The sequence below is a fragment of the Platalea leucorodia genome (genome assembly GCF_965183815.1).
Source record: "Platalea leucorodia genome assembly, chromosome: Z".
In the NCBI taxonomy this organism is placed as follows: Eukaryota; Metazoa; Chordata; class Aves; order Pelecaniformes; family Threskiornithidae; genus Platalea; species Platalea leucorodia.
Window position 1 is genome coordinate 35,909,760 of NC_138858.1, and position 16,894 is coordinate 35,926,653.

The 16,894-nt window shown below is 39.1% G+C and overlaps 1 protein-coding gene across 1 annotated transcript in view; it reads right to left on the bottom strand.

Moving 5' to 3' along the window:
- Window positions 1–3,078: 3,078 nt before the first annotated feature.
- Window positions 3,079–16,894, bottom strand: part of FREM1 (FRAS1 related extracellular matrix 1) — a gene marked incomplete at its 5' end in the record, with an annotated part of 58,804 nt that continues 44,988 nt past the window's right edge. The window contains 8 exons of the mRNA XM_082337487.1: window positions 3,079–3,438; window positions 4,195–4,280; window positions 10,686–10,801; window positions 11,518–11,643; window positions 11,915–12,097; window positions 12,383–12,430; window positions 13,147–13,388; window positions 14,428–14,577. Coding sequence (XP_082193613.1) covers window positions 3,239–3,438; window positions 4,195–4,280; window positions 10,686–10,801; window positions 11,518–11,643; window positions 11,915–12,097; window positions 12,383–12,430; window positions 13,147–13,388; window positions 14,428–14,577 — 1,151 coding nt within the window. The 3' untranslated portion in view covers window positions 3,079–3,238. The remainder of the gene's footprint in view (window positions 3,439–4,194; window positions 4,281–10,685; window positions 10,802–11,517; window positions 11,644–11,914; window positions 12,098–12,382; window positions 12,431–13,146; window positions 13,389–14,427; window positions 14,578–16,894) is intronic.

The following is a 16,894-nucleotide window of genomic DNA, read 5'->3' on the forward strand; positions in this document are numbered from 1 at the left end:
ACACAAATGTTTTAGAATATTTTGGTTTGGAAGAAGAGTTCCTGTGGCCAGTTGCCTATAAATTTTTTTCATAACCATTGTCTTTGAGTCAACTACTTCACTGTCAAATTTGTTTGAAATTGATCAACAGATTTAAAAGATACTTGACAGGGAGAGAAGGTGGTTAAAAGTGACGGGCACACAAAGAGCTCATGTTACCCATCCCTTTACAGAAATCTAGGCTAACCACTGGGTTCTTTTCACTGAGCTGCTGTGTCTTTGTTCTATTGTTCTTAAAAGACATATGGATAGTTCTGGTGAAATAAATCCTTTGTTTATCCAGAAAATGTGGCATCCATAGGTGCATACCAGAATTTACATGCTCCTTGTTCTTACTTTCAGCCTCTTGAAATTCCCCTGCTGATGCTGATCCTCTGAATACTGATTTTCCCCTGAGTTTACTCAGAGTCTAATTCAAAAGTATTGAAGGCTGGAAAAATTCCCAATGACTTCTCAGGATTTTAGGCCCTTTCTTTACTAAACATCTTAGAGACAGCAACTTCCTATGGCAACAGAAAAAGTGATTTATTTGTACTTTCCCTGGTTTGAGTATGTCGTATTCTTTGAACTCCAATATTCTAATAAAAGCTGTAAAAATCTATGAAAAAATACTTAATTTTTAAGGAAAGATATTTAAATTTATGAATTAATGTTTGGAACAGTTCGTTGTACTGAAAAAAAATTCAGCAACCTTTCAGGGCAGAAATATTCTTGCACTGCAATATAAGAATTTTAGCTTCATTAGTGTATTGTATTAGATCTAATGAAATCAGTAAACACGTACAGTTTGCACAACTAACAGTCTGTTGTGTACTGCAATCTTCATATTATTCAATCACTTTAAAGTAGTTCAAATGAAATAGAGAAAAGGGAAGTTCTCCCCTCTTCTCACAAAAGAGATCACTGGTGTCTCAGACTAGGCATGAGTCATTTTTTTAGTTACTGATGAAGTAACAAGCACCTTGGTCAAAATTCCCACTCTGTTGATGTCATTCATTTATTAAATAATTAGGAGAGGTATTTAAAGAATCTTGACAGGTTTTATCATGATAGCACCAATAAACTCAGCAGTTTTTATAAAAAGAAGGCCCTAAAGAAATAAAAGTTTATGATTATACCTAACCAAGCTCTCTTAGTCAATTTTCCCTGGAATTCCAGAACCCAACAGCAAGAGATCTCAAGAGTGCTTTTTTAGATCCTATATTTTTTTGCAGTGAAAACTATCAGAAGTAAAAACAGGTCTAGGTGGGTACTCAGAGGTGCTTGGTTTGGGGAATTCTTGAAACAATTAGCCTATCTATGTTGATCTAGAATACTCCTTAAGCAAAAGTGTTAGTGTCTAGCAAAAGTATCTGGAAGCTTGGCATAAAGATTACCATGAAAAAAAAAGAAATCTTGGAGATATTTTTGCCTATATCTGTCAATACCAACAATAAGGGTGTTGAGGTTCTGTCCACGATATTTTTCCTCCAATTTTGCAATGCACTCATGCTTATCTGCAACAGTCCTTTCAGAAAAGTTCTCTCCTAAAGACTGTCCAGGTACTCACATGCATATTCATTTAACATGTCACAGGCAAGAAGGAAGGATAAATAACCCACACATGCCAAAGGCAAGGAGGAGGGATAAATAATCCCTGGAAAAGCACCCCTCAGCCCAGAAAGGAGGGGTGATTCTGCTGCATCTGTTCCTCACAGGACTGAGAAATTGCTCTGAGAAACCCCAGAAGGAGGTTTTGCACCTCTGGTGCAAATAGTCTACAGATGCAATTGATCCAGAGGCTGGCCAAATAGATAAGCTGATAGGGGACAAGGGGAGAATCAACTGCTGGCAGCAGGCAGGCAGATGGGAGGGATGAGAGTTCGTAAGGTACAAGGCAAATTCACCCTATTCAGTGACACACCAACCGTCACACACTCATCATGGGCAGAGGGAGGGTTTGAGAGCAGCTTTAATTTTTTTTAAGGAAGCTTATGAGTTGTTTCTTTTTTTAATTTTAAGGCTGGCAGTAAGAAGGTCCTAAAGCAAGATTTTTGACAGATCAGATATAAATTTACTATAATGTTAAGAAACAGTAACACTGCAACTGCGTATATTTAAAATAAGTTAAAATTAAGTTATGGGCAGCTGTTTTTTCCTATTAAATGCTGATTTTTAAGCCTTTCTCATAACTAAATCTGGATTTTTTAATTATTATTTTTAAAAACCTCAAATCCCTAATAAGGACTTAGATTAATACTTCTCAAAAGCCATAGCTGCTTTAGTACAAAATATGTCTCACGGTTACATTGGTTTATACACACATGTAAATCCTATTGATGTTCATGTATCACTGAATATCCCAAGATAATATTCTAGGATTAAGCTTCAGTATTATTTTTATTGTGTAAATCATCCCTTGATATAGCATCAAATTTACAGAGGTCCCATTATTTAATTACACTAAAAATTACAGCGCCGTCCTGCAATTCCAATAAACGTTGAAAAATTTTGGTTAGGAATGCGAGACAATATGCATCTCTGTGTGAGCAAATCCACTAGGATCTGAAGCTGGCCTTGGGAAGCAGAAAAAGAAGTACAAGGCTTTTCTCCTGTTGGTACTCTGCCACTAAATCCTGCCGTTGGTATTTTCGTAAGACATTGTACTAGGCCATCCACCAAAGAAGCCCCAGTCTCCTGATGTAATGTTTCTCCCCTTGTCACCCAAGAGGACCTGTTTTTAGCCAGCAGAGTCTGCCCTTATTTCCACACCTAGCAGTCTTCCTCTTTTTCTGACTGCAGGGTAAAACTACAGTTTTTATTGCAAATTAATTAAAGCAACAGCCAATTCACAGCCCCTCCTTAAGAGCAAAGCAAATCAACTGATGTCCTACTTTCTTTTTTTCAAAAAATAGAAGGTATTTTTACACAGAAATGTGATGAAAGCCTGCAGGCCTAGCTCTTTTGTGCAAAAATACATACAAGTAAGTGACAGATCAAAGTCTTTGGGAAGAGTTCACAGCCTTAACCTGGACGCAATATTTGCAACTGACCTCTGTTCCTTGGTTAGAGTCCAATGCATCTGCACCTCTGGCAGCATATAAAATAAACCTTGCTGATAATTAGGACAGTTTTCTAACTGCATACCCTCACATGTCTGCAGATAAATAAAATTGAAACAACATGAATGTCCACAGGCTTTCACAGGGATTCTCTTTCTTTACAGCTTTCTTGAACATATATAGCTGTTACGTTTGACCTTCCTGCAGTCAGTTGCTTGCCATTTTCCTCGCTTCTGCACCAATACGCAATTTCTTCCTCTCTTTGGAAAGTGGTAGGAGCCTCTTCTCCAGTTTATATAGGTTACAGGTTCTCCTCCGTTCCACTCCCAATGTCCAGGATTGACTTGGTCATTCAAGCCTGTGTGAAATTGGTAAGACCAAATCAGTGATGTTTATCATCTGTTGGAGCCTGATGCCAACAGAAGCATGTTGTTCTATCCCTTTGTTAAAAAATGCACACAATATTGTGCTGAGAGAAAAAAAACATCTGGAAGAATACAAGTAAAATACAATTTAATATTTCATAAGGCAATTAGTACCATCTGTATAACGGAAAATATACTTTTCCTCATTATTGCCTATCTAAAATATTTTCTCTCTTTCCACCTATTGCACTTCTATCACCTCCTGAGTTTCTCTATTGATACTTAAGATGTCAAGCAGAATGTTGTATTCAAGTCTGGGCAGCCTCAGATGCCCTCAGATTCCTTCTGAAAATAACATTCTGCAGATCTTGCAGATCTTCGTAGACCTTGTTTACACTCTTGAAATTAACAGTTGTAAAATTAGGTTGTGTTAATTAATACAAACTAAAACACATCTTTTCACTTAGCCTCTGAGTTACTAAGACCAACATGGGTGGCATATTTTCAGACATGACCTGGCTTCTTCACTAGAAGAGACCAAGATGAGAAAATTGACACAATGGTCTTGTCTTTATTCTTATCAGAGGAGTTTATTTCTCTCAGGTTAACAGAATCATGGTACCATTAAACATGATCCAAACTAACTGTAGTTTTTAAAGTTAATTTGGTATAACTAGTAAATCCATCTCAGAAAATTACTAAAAGCTGAAAATTGCAGTTCACATTTGGAAAAAACCTGATGTACTTGCCTATCCAAAAGGGCTTCCTCCCACTAAAGTCCCACAGCCACTGCATGTGTTGTTCATTAGCCACACTTGCTAGACTCCCCAGGTATCTAGGCTCAAGGAGAGAGGACAGAGTAATTAGCATTCCACAGAGTGACAGACATCTCCCATCGACTTATCAACAAGGGGCACTGGTTATAGTATAAAGCATGTAACTAATGTTTCACAGGAAAACCACTATTTACTGGCATGAAAGAATAATTACATGAAGATGAAGTCTTAAAATTCTGGATTACTTGGGAGAGGAACCAAAGTCTAGTCTGATTTTTCTAACAGAAAAATTAAATCAGCTGGACGACTGAAAGAAGTGTATACAGGAAATGTGTACCTCATACCCACAGACTGTGTTTTAAACCATTGACACAATCATTGATACATTCCTTTCTTTAAAATAATAATCTGCCCACACTAAAATTGAAGCCACTGAAAGATACAGCTTCACCCATTTGGTAGTAGAGCAGACTATATCTTTTTAAAATCATGGTCTGACAAAACTAAAGCTTTGAATAACACAGTTAAGATCCTGGCCATGTTTCAAAACAGAACTAAGTGTGTGTAATTTAGGGGTCTGGCTTAGAGTGGTAATGTGGTTCTGAGAGGTAATGTTGGGTTGTCTGCAATTACTATGCATTTAGTTCCAATCAGAGAGCAGTTGTGGTATCTATTAACCAGACTATTTCAGAATGAAGCCAATGCATAAGCTCTGGTCTGTGTTTCTACTTGAAGTATGCCAACCCCAAAGGAGGACTTGCACATCCTAGCCACTGAGTGGCCTTTCCACTGTGAAGTCTTCCAACTAGTACCAAGCATGCAAGCACCAGCAGGCTGTTAAGCCATTTAGAGATCAGGCTAAATCCTGAAGCATTAAGAGACAAATAGCCTCCTTCACATTTGCCAGGAACTGCCCGCCATCAGTGGCTCCACTTGCTTATTTACCCATCTTTTTGCTTGCCTTGATATCATGTCACCATTTTACCTCACACCTGCTGTTGCCTTCACTCTGATGCTGAGCTTCTGTCATTTCTGTTGTCCCGTATTTCTGACTGCCACTCAGTCTAACAGTGATGCCCAACCCCTTCAGCCTCCCAGAACACCTTGGGTGATGCTTGATAGGGCCCAAGCAAACAACATTGCTCATGAAAACATTTTAAGAGAGCCAAAAACTTTTCCAGCAGCAGAATAAGTCAATGGCATTATGACGATTTTGCTAATTTCATGACTGTTGCCAGATAACGGAGACAGAAGATCAGTGTTGCTCCAAAGGAGATAAAGACTGTCTTCTTTAAGAGCTGGGACAATGACCAGACCTCAAGGGTGGCATGGCAGACTTGAATCCACTATGGAGACCATGAGCAGATCTTGGGGTGCAAGCCCACCACCAAGCCCGCTGCCCAATTAGAAACCCATGCCTGGATCTCCATTCCTGTTTGCTGCCTTGTGTCTCTTCTAACAGTACTGATCCCGTGGAAGCTGTATCATAACGCCACACAAGATAGGGAAACAGGCAAATTTTACATCAGGAGGAATTCAGAGTAGTAGCCCACTACAGGGGCATGGTATGGAAGAAATTCATTGTAATGCTGACGGGATACTCCTGCTGCAAAGGCCTCCTCCATTATCCCTGTAGTCCATCAAAGCAACAGGGGATTCGCCCTCTGCTCTGCTTTGCACAGTGTGTCTGCCAAGGCCTGTAGGACATCTGAGTGTTAGCCCTCACAGTCTGTGTAATCATGGCTGCCCTAGACCAAGCACTTCACGGTAACATAGTAACATCACAGTAACATCAAGGGCCCCCTAAGTTCAGGGGCCACCAGAGAAAAAAGTGTCAAGGATCTCATTGACATCTGTGTACTCTCTCCTCAGGTAGAGGTGTGGCAGGATGGCTTCAGAAACATTGATCATGGCTTTACAAATGGCAGACTGTCCCAGCACAAAGTGGTTAGCAACTGTCTGGTAGGGGTCAGGATTGTGAACCCACTTATGGTATAGGCTCCCAAAACTTCACCCAGTGAAGTTCCCAGCAGAGGATTTGACTGTGCTTCTCATCACGGTAAAGTGTCATGCATGGTGTTGGTGCCTGTATGTCCCCCGGGGTGACATGCTTCCACACCACTGGGCCCATCTACTAGGCACCAACCCTACGGTGAACAAGGAGAAAAGCTATTACACTGACAAAAGCTCTTGGAAAGTTTTATACTCCATCTTCTTCCTCAGACAAAAGGTCCAGGAAAGCAGGCTCGGTTAATTCAGGTTGTTTTCCCAGGGTAACTGATTCAGCAACAGGATGCCATTCCCCCTCACAGTGACTGTGGTTGGCTGGTGACCAAACTTGGGGCTAAGAAGAGATTTGGGCAGCAGCCTCTGTGGTATCACTACTAGCTAGGCAAGAACAAAAATACAGCATTTTATCTGGCTTCTGCTTAAGGACAATCAAAGCCCTGGAACCAAGTCGTTTACTTTAAGTAAGTGTATCTTACTCCTGTTGTTTCAATTGTTTTAGAAAATGTGAAAACAAAAAACATCAGTGTATGTCAGGAACTGCTATATCATTTATGACATACAGGGGTGGTCTGAGCAATAACAGTTTCAGACTTTCACTTCAATCCAACTACCAGGGAGAGACTTCAGCACTGTGAAAGGAAAGCACTGCAATAATTATAATGTTATCTAATCTTTTCTCCATAGGAGTACTTTCTAAATACAGCCTAAGAAACACACATGACTGAAGAGAGAACAACCGTTCTAATTGTTACACCTAGTAAGGGATTTTGATGTATTGTAGGGAAATGAGAACAGTCCTGAAGGAACATACCACTTATAATAATATTACTAACTGTACCTCTAGGCAGAGCGCCAGGCACAGGAAATGATAAGATAATGTTATTCATGGAGTTATGTAAATCTAACACTTCCTAATTTAAATTACTCTAGAGAAGGGGTCATAATGCCTTATTGGGAAAAAAAAAAAAAAAACAAACACCCCACACATCACTGATTTCTGTGCTAAATAAGTCCATTTGAAATAATTCCTGTGTGCTTTAAAATTTTTGCTATCAAGTCAATCAAATAGCAAATTTTTGCTATCATCCATCATCTTAAAGCAGTTGCCCAAACTAAGGAAATATTTTGAGTAGCCATTTACCTTGAAGTATTATATGCAAAACACTTAGCACAAAGTCTTTGCTGATTTTACATTAAATTATCCCATACATTTAAAGGAGCTTTGTACCATTGTGATAAATTTAACTTCAGCAAAAGCACACTTGACTAGCTGTGAAGGTCTCCACAGCACAGGAGGACATTTAGTTTGAACTGCTGTAGTAAATCCATGTCCTATACTGACAGTGAAGCAGGGGGGAGTGACTGAGAGGCTCTGCTTATCCCAGGCCTTGGTTTGGTCACCTAGGGAGTAATCCTGGTGCCTTAAGATAGGTGTCTGGCATTGCTTATGATGCCTCGCGGTATTGAGAACATTCAGATGAGGCTTGCAGACATGATGCAGAGCTTACAGGAGCCCTGCACTTCCAGAGTGGCAGCTGAAAGTCAGACAAGGTACTCTGAGCCTTTAAAATGACTCTAGGTACCTGAATCCCTATGCTGGAGTCACTAGCAATAATATAAGTTAAACCAGTCACTTAGAGAACTAGCACGGCATTAGGAGAGGAGGGCAGCAGGGTCCATCCTGCTTTGCAGTAGGCAACACTGAGCCATCATGAAGGATCTAACCTATTATTTTAGATGTGGTTCTGCCTGTGATTCCCAAGGACTGAGTCCACATGCTGCTAATATGCAAACACCAAACAATATAGCAGCCCCTGTCTTACAAAGCTGGCGGTAAGCAATCTGAAATCTGACCATATTAAGGCTCTAATTAAATGTTCAACTTCAAGCAGATTAAGGTATAATCTGACTAACAGAGCAAAAGATGCAACTGTGGATTCTGTCTATCCAGTAGCAGCAGTGAAACCATTTCACATGCAACCGAGCCTGGCTGCAGTGACCCTTGGGGAGGACATGTTCCTATGGGATAAACAAGAACTGTAATGTCAATCACTGAAATTGTTGCTAAATCAGGCTGCTGTTGGATCACTGAGCCATAATATCCCCCAGATGCTCCTCTTCATGTTGCCAAGGGCCTCTTCATGCATACAGAACAAGGCTAGAGAAATGAGTTCTTAAACCACCTTTTTCTCCAATGTATTGTAGAAGGGTTAGAAAAGGTGCAAGATTTTCACAGCAATTAGCTGAGATTTCTTCCACCCGCACTATCACTGTGGCATACAGCAACCTGCATCAAGACAAGCACATTTTTTGTGTCTACTTCTAACCCTGCACATGCAAACTGAAGAAAAGGTTGGTATGCCACCTGCAACAAATAGATGCAATGTATGTCAAAGCTCATTAGAAGCCCAAATAGGTTTGCATAAGCCCATGTACATATTTCCAGACAGCAATTGCTTCCACAATAATTGATAGCATTGCTTTGATGGAATAACTTGGTCTCAAGTCCATCATCTCAGGTGACCAGTGTTTTCTCTAAAAGGTTAGGAGGTTGGTTAGTTGGAGACTATTACTGAAACAACTTTAACAATGCTTGTGCTTTTTTCCTGTTCTATATAATAGAAAAAGTGTAGCAAGAAAATAGAACATAAGTTTAAAATAATTCCATTTTTGTAGTAATAAAATTGATTCTTATTTTTCAGTGAAATTGACTGATTTACTGAATGTCAATTCTAATCTTTTCATTTAATATCTAACATTTGTTTGATCTATTAAAAAACTGAGGATTGACCTCCATGCTGATTTTGTTTGCTTGTTGGAAATATCAGCTGTTTAAATGTCAACAGTAGAAGTATTAATAACAGAAATACCACAGTTGGCGGTGGTGGTGATTGCTGGCGGGGAGCTGGGCAAAAGCACAAAATAAAATCTATTAAGTTATTTTCTTGTACCACTTTTAAGTATGTGCCTGGGGTTTTACTTTTGTAAATCAGTTCCAGATGGAGGCCAGGAGTACTCCATTTACGAGGATAAAGCTTCCTTAGGCTGTTGTAGACTGACATTAACTGAATAATCACTGCCCTAGGATTCAGTTGCTTGTGGATTCAGTGATATGCCTTGACTTTTTGTGTAGGTGTTTAACACTGTCATTAATTTGCTGTTATTCGGTTTAACTTCTACATCAAATACTATAGCCTTCAGCAAGAAGTTACCACCTACAGATAATATGGGTAACCAGGAGCACACTCTTTTATGAAATGGGGAACACCTCCCAGCAGAGTGACATATGTTCCCAAAAGATCAACTGAATGTTGAAGCCATCAGAAAAAAAAAAAAAAAAAAAAAATTAGAATATTCACAACTTGCAGCTTTGTTTGGATAAGTAACAGAATAAAAGGAGGTGACAGAAAACCATTTCAGGAGCTAAAATTTTAAGTAAACCAATTAACAATGTGAAATTTGTGGTGAGCTCACAAGAGCAGGCAACATTTACATTTTAGGAAAGAGTAACTTCCATCAGCTGAGAAGTATTAGAACTAAGACTTCCCTTTTGTGTGTTACCAAGACAACATAATCTGGCATAACTGAGTGGAATGAATCAAGGTTTGTTATGCATGCTTGTCCATGTTTCATGTTTTCTGTATGTCCTTCAACCACTTATTGAATATACTCTGTTTTTTTCATCTCCAACTCTTCCCTGTTTCAATTTACATTTCATGGAGTAATGGAGAGGTCTGTTAAAGCCCCTCCTATTGTTCAGCTTGGTCTTCAGCCTCGTTCTCACAATTCAACACAAGGTACAGAACATGCATGATCCCAGGGCAAGCTCCATGTTACCATGGCTAGTGTTCCTTCCAGTCCTAAGCTATCACTCCTAAAACCAAAATCACAAAGCAGGCCTCCAAAGAGAAAGACTGGCGGATTTTCTATTTGTCTCCTACTTTGGGACAACTATTATTATTGTCAATTAGCTTTTATTTATCCTTAAAAGTCAGAAATTTACTGTTAAATTGAACATTAAAGTTTTCAAGTAGTTACAGAATCTGAAAAGCTGCACCTTCAGAAGACCATGGTGAGGCATACAGGAGCTGGCAACACTGTAGTGTTCCTATATCAAGTGAAGGTAGAGCCAAGGAAGTGGTGGGTCAGAGAGGATGAAAGACTGAGCCTTTGCTCTGTTTCTCTTCTCCATTAGGAAAGCATCCTCACTGCAGATGAACAGCTTTGGGAATTCATGTTGTGAATAAGGTAGCATCACAAACTGAAACATTATGAGACTAATAGTATTTCTGTCCTCCACTGGGTCTGAATCCCAGGGCTTGTTCTATTTTTTGGGGGAGCTCTGCAGCACAGCCAAAATGGGGCTTCTCTGAACGAACTTGGCCTCGGAGCAGCATTCAGCTCAGGGCAAAGACAGTGCACATCAAACACATTCACTTGGAGAAGTCTCTTACTGTTCTCTGCAAGCCCGAGCAGCAGTGTTCCAGGTGACCTTGTGATTCACTACTAGGAAGTAGCAGCTGCCCTCGTGATGACTCCATCCAGAGGGACATTTCTTCATGCTTACCTCCTAAAATGAAAGAGGAAAATGCAAAACAGACTCCTGCTTGCAGTGATCTAGGTCTGTGTGCTAATAATCAGACTGAAGGCTGGAGGTGCTGCTTATGGCCTCCCCAGTATTAAATTGAACATGGACTTTGGTGTGTATCAATAAAGCTACAGCATTGCTTAAAACATGTAAAGAAATAAATGCTTGACAGAGGACACTACAATTTATAATGAGTAGCTTTAAAGGTGACATAAGGTTTCAGTTCCAAAAACCCTCTTAAGAGACCACATTAGTTTGGACACCATTTTCTGTCTCTTGCAGTCTGTGTAGGTAATGCAGTGCAACAAAATTCAGCGTGATATCTTACGTGGTGGAGGTGATGTATGTTTACAGAATACCTAACTGAGCTAATTTTACTAACTCCCACGCATTCTATCATAGATTTCATTCACTGACTATTGCATGCCCACACCCCTACAAGCACCAAGACATCAGTGCTCGTGTGGTTTGTCCAGGAGCACCTGTGGGTGACAGAGAGGAAAGGCAACCCCAGCAATCAAGCCCTCATCATGTCTCTGGGAATCTTTTTTTCTGGTGACAGCAAACTTCGCTCTGGACAACTCTTTTATTCCCTGTAGAAGTCAAAAGTTGTTACAGGAAGGTCCTTTGCTTGAGAGTCTCACTCATCGTAGACTCCGTGCTCTGATTTAGATGCATAGTCATGGTGACATTTTTACCTTGCTTTGGGAATTCCAGAATTTCCATATTACCCCATCACACTGAAATAACTTTTGAGTGCTTTCTTCATAATGCAAGAGCCCCTTTAAATCTGGTGTACAGGCCTTTGGAAAAGAGTAAAAGTCCTGGAAGGAGAAATGTCATTTGAACATTTGAAGGAAAATAGTTACACAAAATAAACAAGCTACATGAAACAGATTAACAGGTCTTATATTAAAACTTTATGATATGAAAACTCTTCAAGGGCTGAGTTGTTAATTTATCTGTGTATCGGTTACACTCAGCTTTGGAGTGGAAAGGGTTAGGCTGCAGATCTCAGAGGTGTTAAATCATTTTGGAAAACAGCATGACTGAAAACAGATGGTGAAAATGCCTGTGAAACAAAAGGTTTCATACCTGGTGTCTTGAGCTTGGTTCAGATGCCAGTTCTGCCTTATCAGCTTGTGGGATTTCTGTCTTCCTAGAGGAGACGGCATTTATCTGTGGTTGTGCTTGGTTAATTACTGACACTTGAGCCTTCTTGTTTGCTTTAGTTGATGAAGTGTCATCCTCTATTTTGAGTGATACCATCCCGTGATACTTCATTTTATAGTATCACACACACAGAGGCAGAACAGGAGAGGGAAAAGAGAGGGTTAGCACATACAAGCAACTCTTAAATAAACTCCACAAAAAAAAAAAAAAAAAAAGGCATTACAATACAAGTTGTTGCAAATCAAGGGGAAGTGACACCAAGGAAAAAGAAAGATACATAGAAAAATAAAGTATTGGTCATAATGAATTATTAACAGTCATAAAGCCTGCAAAGAGCAGAATTAGAAAGAAATCACAGAAATGTCTGAGCAGTACATATAATACTCTTACTTTGAAAACCACATCAGTTCCATTTCTAAATACAGATGAAGGATGAACCTGAAAAAAGTACAATAGCAGAATGAGGTGGGCATATTCATGCATTACAGAAACAAATGGACTTTATGGAAGATTTACTACAAGATCTGGGTTACAAATCATGCAGAATGTGTCTTGGGTTTAGTTCTTTCTTTTTCAGAATGCAAACTGACCACCTCTGAAAACAGCCATTAAAAATCACGTTACAAGTGTGTTTATAAACAGATTCCATTTACTTGTGAGATCATAATAGCGGAATGTTACTAAACCACCTAGTTAAACCAATATAGCTTAAGCAGAAAAAGCAATGAGCAAGTTTTAAGTAACTGTTCCCTGTTTAAGCTAACAGTATTTTCAGCTTTACAACTTCAGGAGCAGATGCACAGCTTCTGTACATTGGCCTGGCTCCAGTGACTTGTTTCTTCTAGCTGACCCATAATTTAGACAAGATTAGAAGCTGCATAATTGCTGAAGTTGCTTGATGCATGTTTCCTCCCCCAACTCTGTTTTTCTTCCTCTCTTGCTTACATGGATCCTCAAAAGCGGGATTTTTTTTTTTTTATCCCTTCCCCCCTATTTTTAAATAGCTCTCAGATCTGACTCAAAGCAAACTCAGGTAGTTTATGGTTATTGTATGGTCAGGTAGGATCACTACAAAAATATGACAAATAAATGAAGATATCAAATCCCAATGAATTCACAAATCAGTCCATCACTGCACTACAGAAGTGTCTTACTATTCTGCCATTTCCAGTTACTCTCAGCCTGGTCCTCCTTGACTGATTTGCCAAGCTGTGTTCCTGCCACGGGTCTTCTCCATGCTCTCTCATCCCTTTGGAAGGAGGCAGTGGGATCCCTTCCAAGGGAGCATTGCCAGGCCTGGGAGGTGATGAGGAGCCCGAGGAAACTGGAAACAGCGTGCCTCTCCCCCAGAAGTCGTGCTTGCTTTGCCCAGAAAAATGTGAATAGCTGCACTGACCTGAAAGCATAAAAAATGGCAGATGGTCAGTTCTAACTGCATAAGCAGATAACTGGTCACGTTAACATGGGCACATAAACAGCTTGTCATTAAAAGTTGGATGATTCTTTCACTTGATGTGGTTGATTTGCTGTTTGTTCAGTCCTCCTCATTTGTGGGGTTTGCTCTGTGTATATATATATATATAGTATATAACTGTTATATATTGCTCTGTATATATATATATATTTTATATATATGTGTGTGTATATATATAGTATATATATAGTATATGGTATATAGTATATAGTATATAGTATATAGCATATAGTATATAGTATATAACTACTACCTCTATATGTATGTTTTTATACATTATGCATCTGTCTACCCACAAATCAGAGTTTCAGCCAAGCATCTGATGAAAATACATGTTTTCATGCATAGATTGGGGCTTGGAGTGTGGGGTTTTTGGTCATGGATAGACACGTGTCTTTAACTAATGTTGGTGATACTTCCATCACCACACTTCATCACTGGAAAAATCAATAATAATGCACACCTAAAAGCCTGAGCTCTGTAATGATCACTGCTGCATGCTGTAATGTTGTGGACCGTATTTGTTAAGCATTAGAAAATTTATTTCTAAGAGCCGGGTTTAGTTATTAGGTTTCTTTTTTGAGAGGAAAATAAATCTTTTTCAGAGGTGTATAACAACTGTCATACAATAACTGGGAAAAAATTCTAATGGACCTAAAAAACATTTTTTTCCCATTTTAATAAATGAGAACTGAACTCATGTCGTTATGAAAAGTGGTTTCTTTCCTTGCACCCTTCTCATTTTGTACTTGTTGCTTTCCCCATGCTGTGTTTCCTATGAGGATGAATATGATTGTGTGAGAGAATAAAGGGTCTGCAACTGTCAAGCCTGTTTTCTCTAAAAAGAAATTAAGCGTTTTGATCTGAAGGTGAGTGTTAGGAACAACTTGTGGTTGAAAATAAGTAGCTACTCAGCCAAGATTGTCCCACCTTCTTAACGATGAAGATCAAAAGAGAATACCTCCTTTTGAGTCCAAAATTTTCACTATAGCTTTTGTCTGGGTGCCAAGAACAGCATTCACAGGGGAGTTCAGAACTACTTCAAAGACTTCATCATCTTCCTCTAATCCATCATAGGTAATTGCTATATTCCACATCTTGGTTGACATTCCTAACAGAAATAAACATTTTAATTACTCTTTAAGTGCTATTTCAATCAATCAGGGTGTCAAAGAAATATATTAATTAACATGTCTGCAGCTAGCATGGAGTAGCTGGTGTATGCTATTGTGCTCCTACCAACTGACTGGACTCCTGCGGTTCTTCCAAATAACATTAAGTTCGAATTTCTTCCTGAGCAATGATGATTAAGTTCAAGTGTATACACTGTAACAAAAAGCTGCTGTAGATGTGGGAAATGACACTACAATACCTAAATTTAGGACTTCCATTGCAATTTTCAAGACAAAATGTATCATATGCTTTTTATCTTGAAAGCTTCATTTTAGAGATGGAACAGTTATTTAAAATACCTGCAAATGGATCAAAGACTATGTTAGATTCAAGTACAACCTTTTAGGCAGATTTTGTACTTGGTTAGAAAATTTTTACTTGGTTGCTTGCCTTTACTGCGTAACTTCAGGCTTGCATTATGGGAATGAGAAAAGATCATTCCAAGATAAAGGACTAGGCTGGTTATTACCCAAAAGGCTACAAAATTTTTTGAGGAAAAGTCAGAGGCAGCAGGACAGAAACAGATCTCAACGTACACATTGTATGGGAACTGTTTCTGCATCACAAAGTTAGTGCTAACATCCAAAATGAATACCAGAGATACATGTGCAACATTGGCAAATAAAATCTCTACATCTTTCTGACACTTTGCATAATCTGTATTTCCTTGCTCCTTTCCAGTCTGAATCCTCTAGCCAAGAGAAGCTGTCAGTACAAACAGACCCATAAACTCCGATAGGGTCGTCTTCTGCTCCTTTCCATTACAATTTATTGATTGCAATCTAATGTGCCAATCAGTCCAGTCAATTAGCATAGTTGAGGTTTGTTTTTAAAACAAACCTATCAGCCTTACTAAATAATTAATAAATACTACTAATTAATACATATCAAACATCTTGAATTTAGAACTAAGAAACTGGTGCCTTGAATGTAATAGTTTGGAGGGTTCTTCCCTAAGGATAAGCCTAAGCAAAGGACTTTTAAAGAGAGTCACCCAAAAAAGACTGTGTGAGGGAGCTCAGCTGGCTTAACTGAGAAGCTGGTCAGAAAAGGGGAACAGTGTGCATCTCTCCTGTCTACATTTACAGTTAATTTTCATGTGGCTCTGCCAACATATTCAGAAAGACAATAGCAGTAACTCGAAACTGGCCCATGCTTGGAGAATCTGCATGGACCAGCAGAAAAGGGCCTTGCACTAAAAACCTCTTTGCAACAACCTCTAGCCATTTCAGTTCAGAGGCTGGTAAGCTTGACTGCGTAGTACATTAGAGCAAAGAGAACTGGAATCCTGGGCAGCACAGTATGCAGGACTTTTTACACTGATCTCTCAAATCTTTCTTCCATCTTCTAATTCAAAACTAAAAAAAAAAAGAAATCTAATGCTAGATAAAGGGTATCAGAGAGTGGCTTATTGGTTTCAGAAGTTTCATGTGTGTTCCAGAAACACTGGAAATTAGGGCAGATTTCCACCTTTCTGCCCAGGTTTTTTTTTCTTTTTTTTTACTGCCGTCTGCTGGGTGTCCTCCCTTATCCACCTCTGAAAACTAACCAGCAGTTGTTCATTCTACACTTTTTTACATAAAATTTGCCTTTCTCAAGAGGGGTTGTAGTGGCACATTTCCAAAATAATCTCTGTACCATGCAATGCTTTTTTTTCCAAGTAAAAACCTTAAGTCCCAAAGTAAAAATTGCCAGGCTTTGGCTGGAACTGACTTACTATATTCACCATAACTGTTTTTCAAATGCAGGTAAGCACTTGGACTAATTTTACCACCAAATACATGCCATTTATTTCAGCCTTTCACAGATTATATATTTTGACTCCTCTGTAGTCACTGTGACTTTCTGCCATTGAAATCTTACTGCTGGCAATCTTGGGATAACCTCAGTTGGCATTGCAGGCAACATCCTGGGAGGCCTGTGCAGATCCTGTTTCCTAAGCTCAAATAAATCCTGGACTATGCCAACAGGGTGTGTTCCAAAAAAACTCAGACTTGCATATGCAAAGGAAGTGATTATGACAGGAAATGGGTTTTCATTCCCAGATAATCTATTTATATGGGCAAAACCAAGTTTTTCAGGTGAAGCTGAATTTCTTAATGGTAAATTGTGAAACTCTCACCTGGACTGTTTAATCCCTAGACACAGGGAGATACCCAAAGAATAATAACAATAAATTGTGCAGAACAGATGAAGCTTTTTTTCAGTATCTTCACATTTGTATTCATTTTTACTATTGATTCTCCACCAGCAAA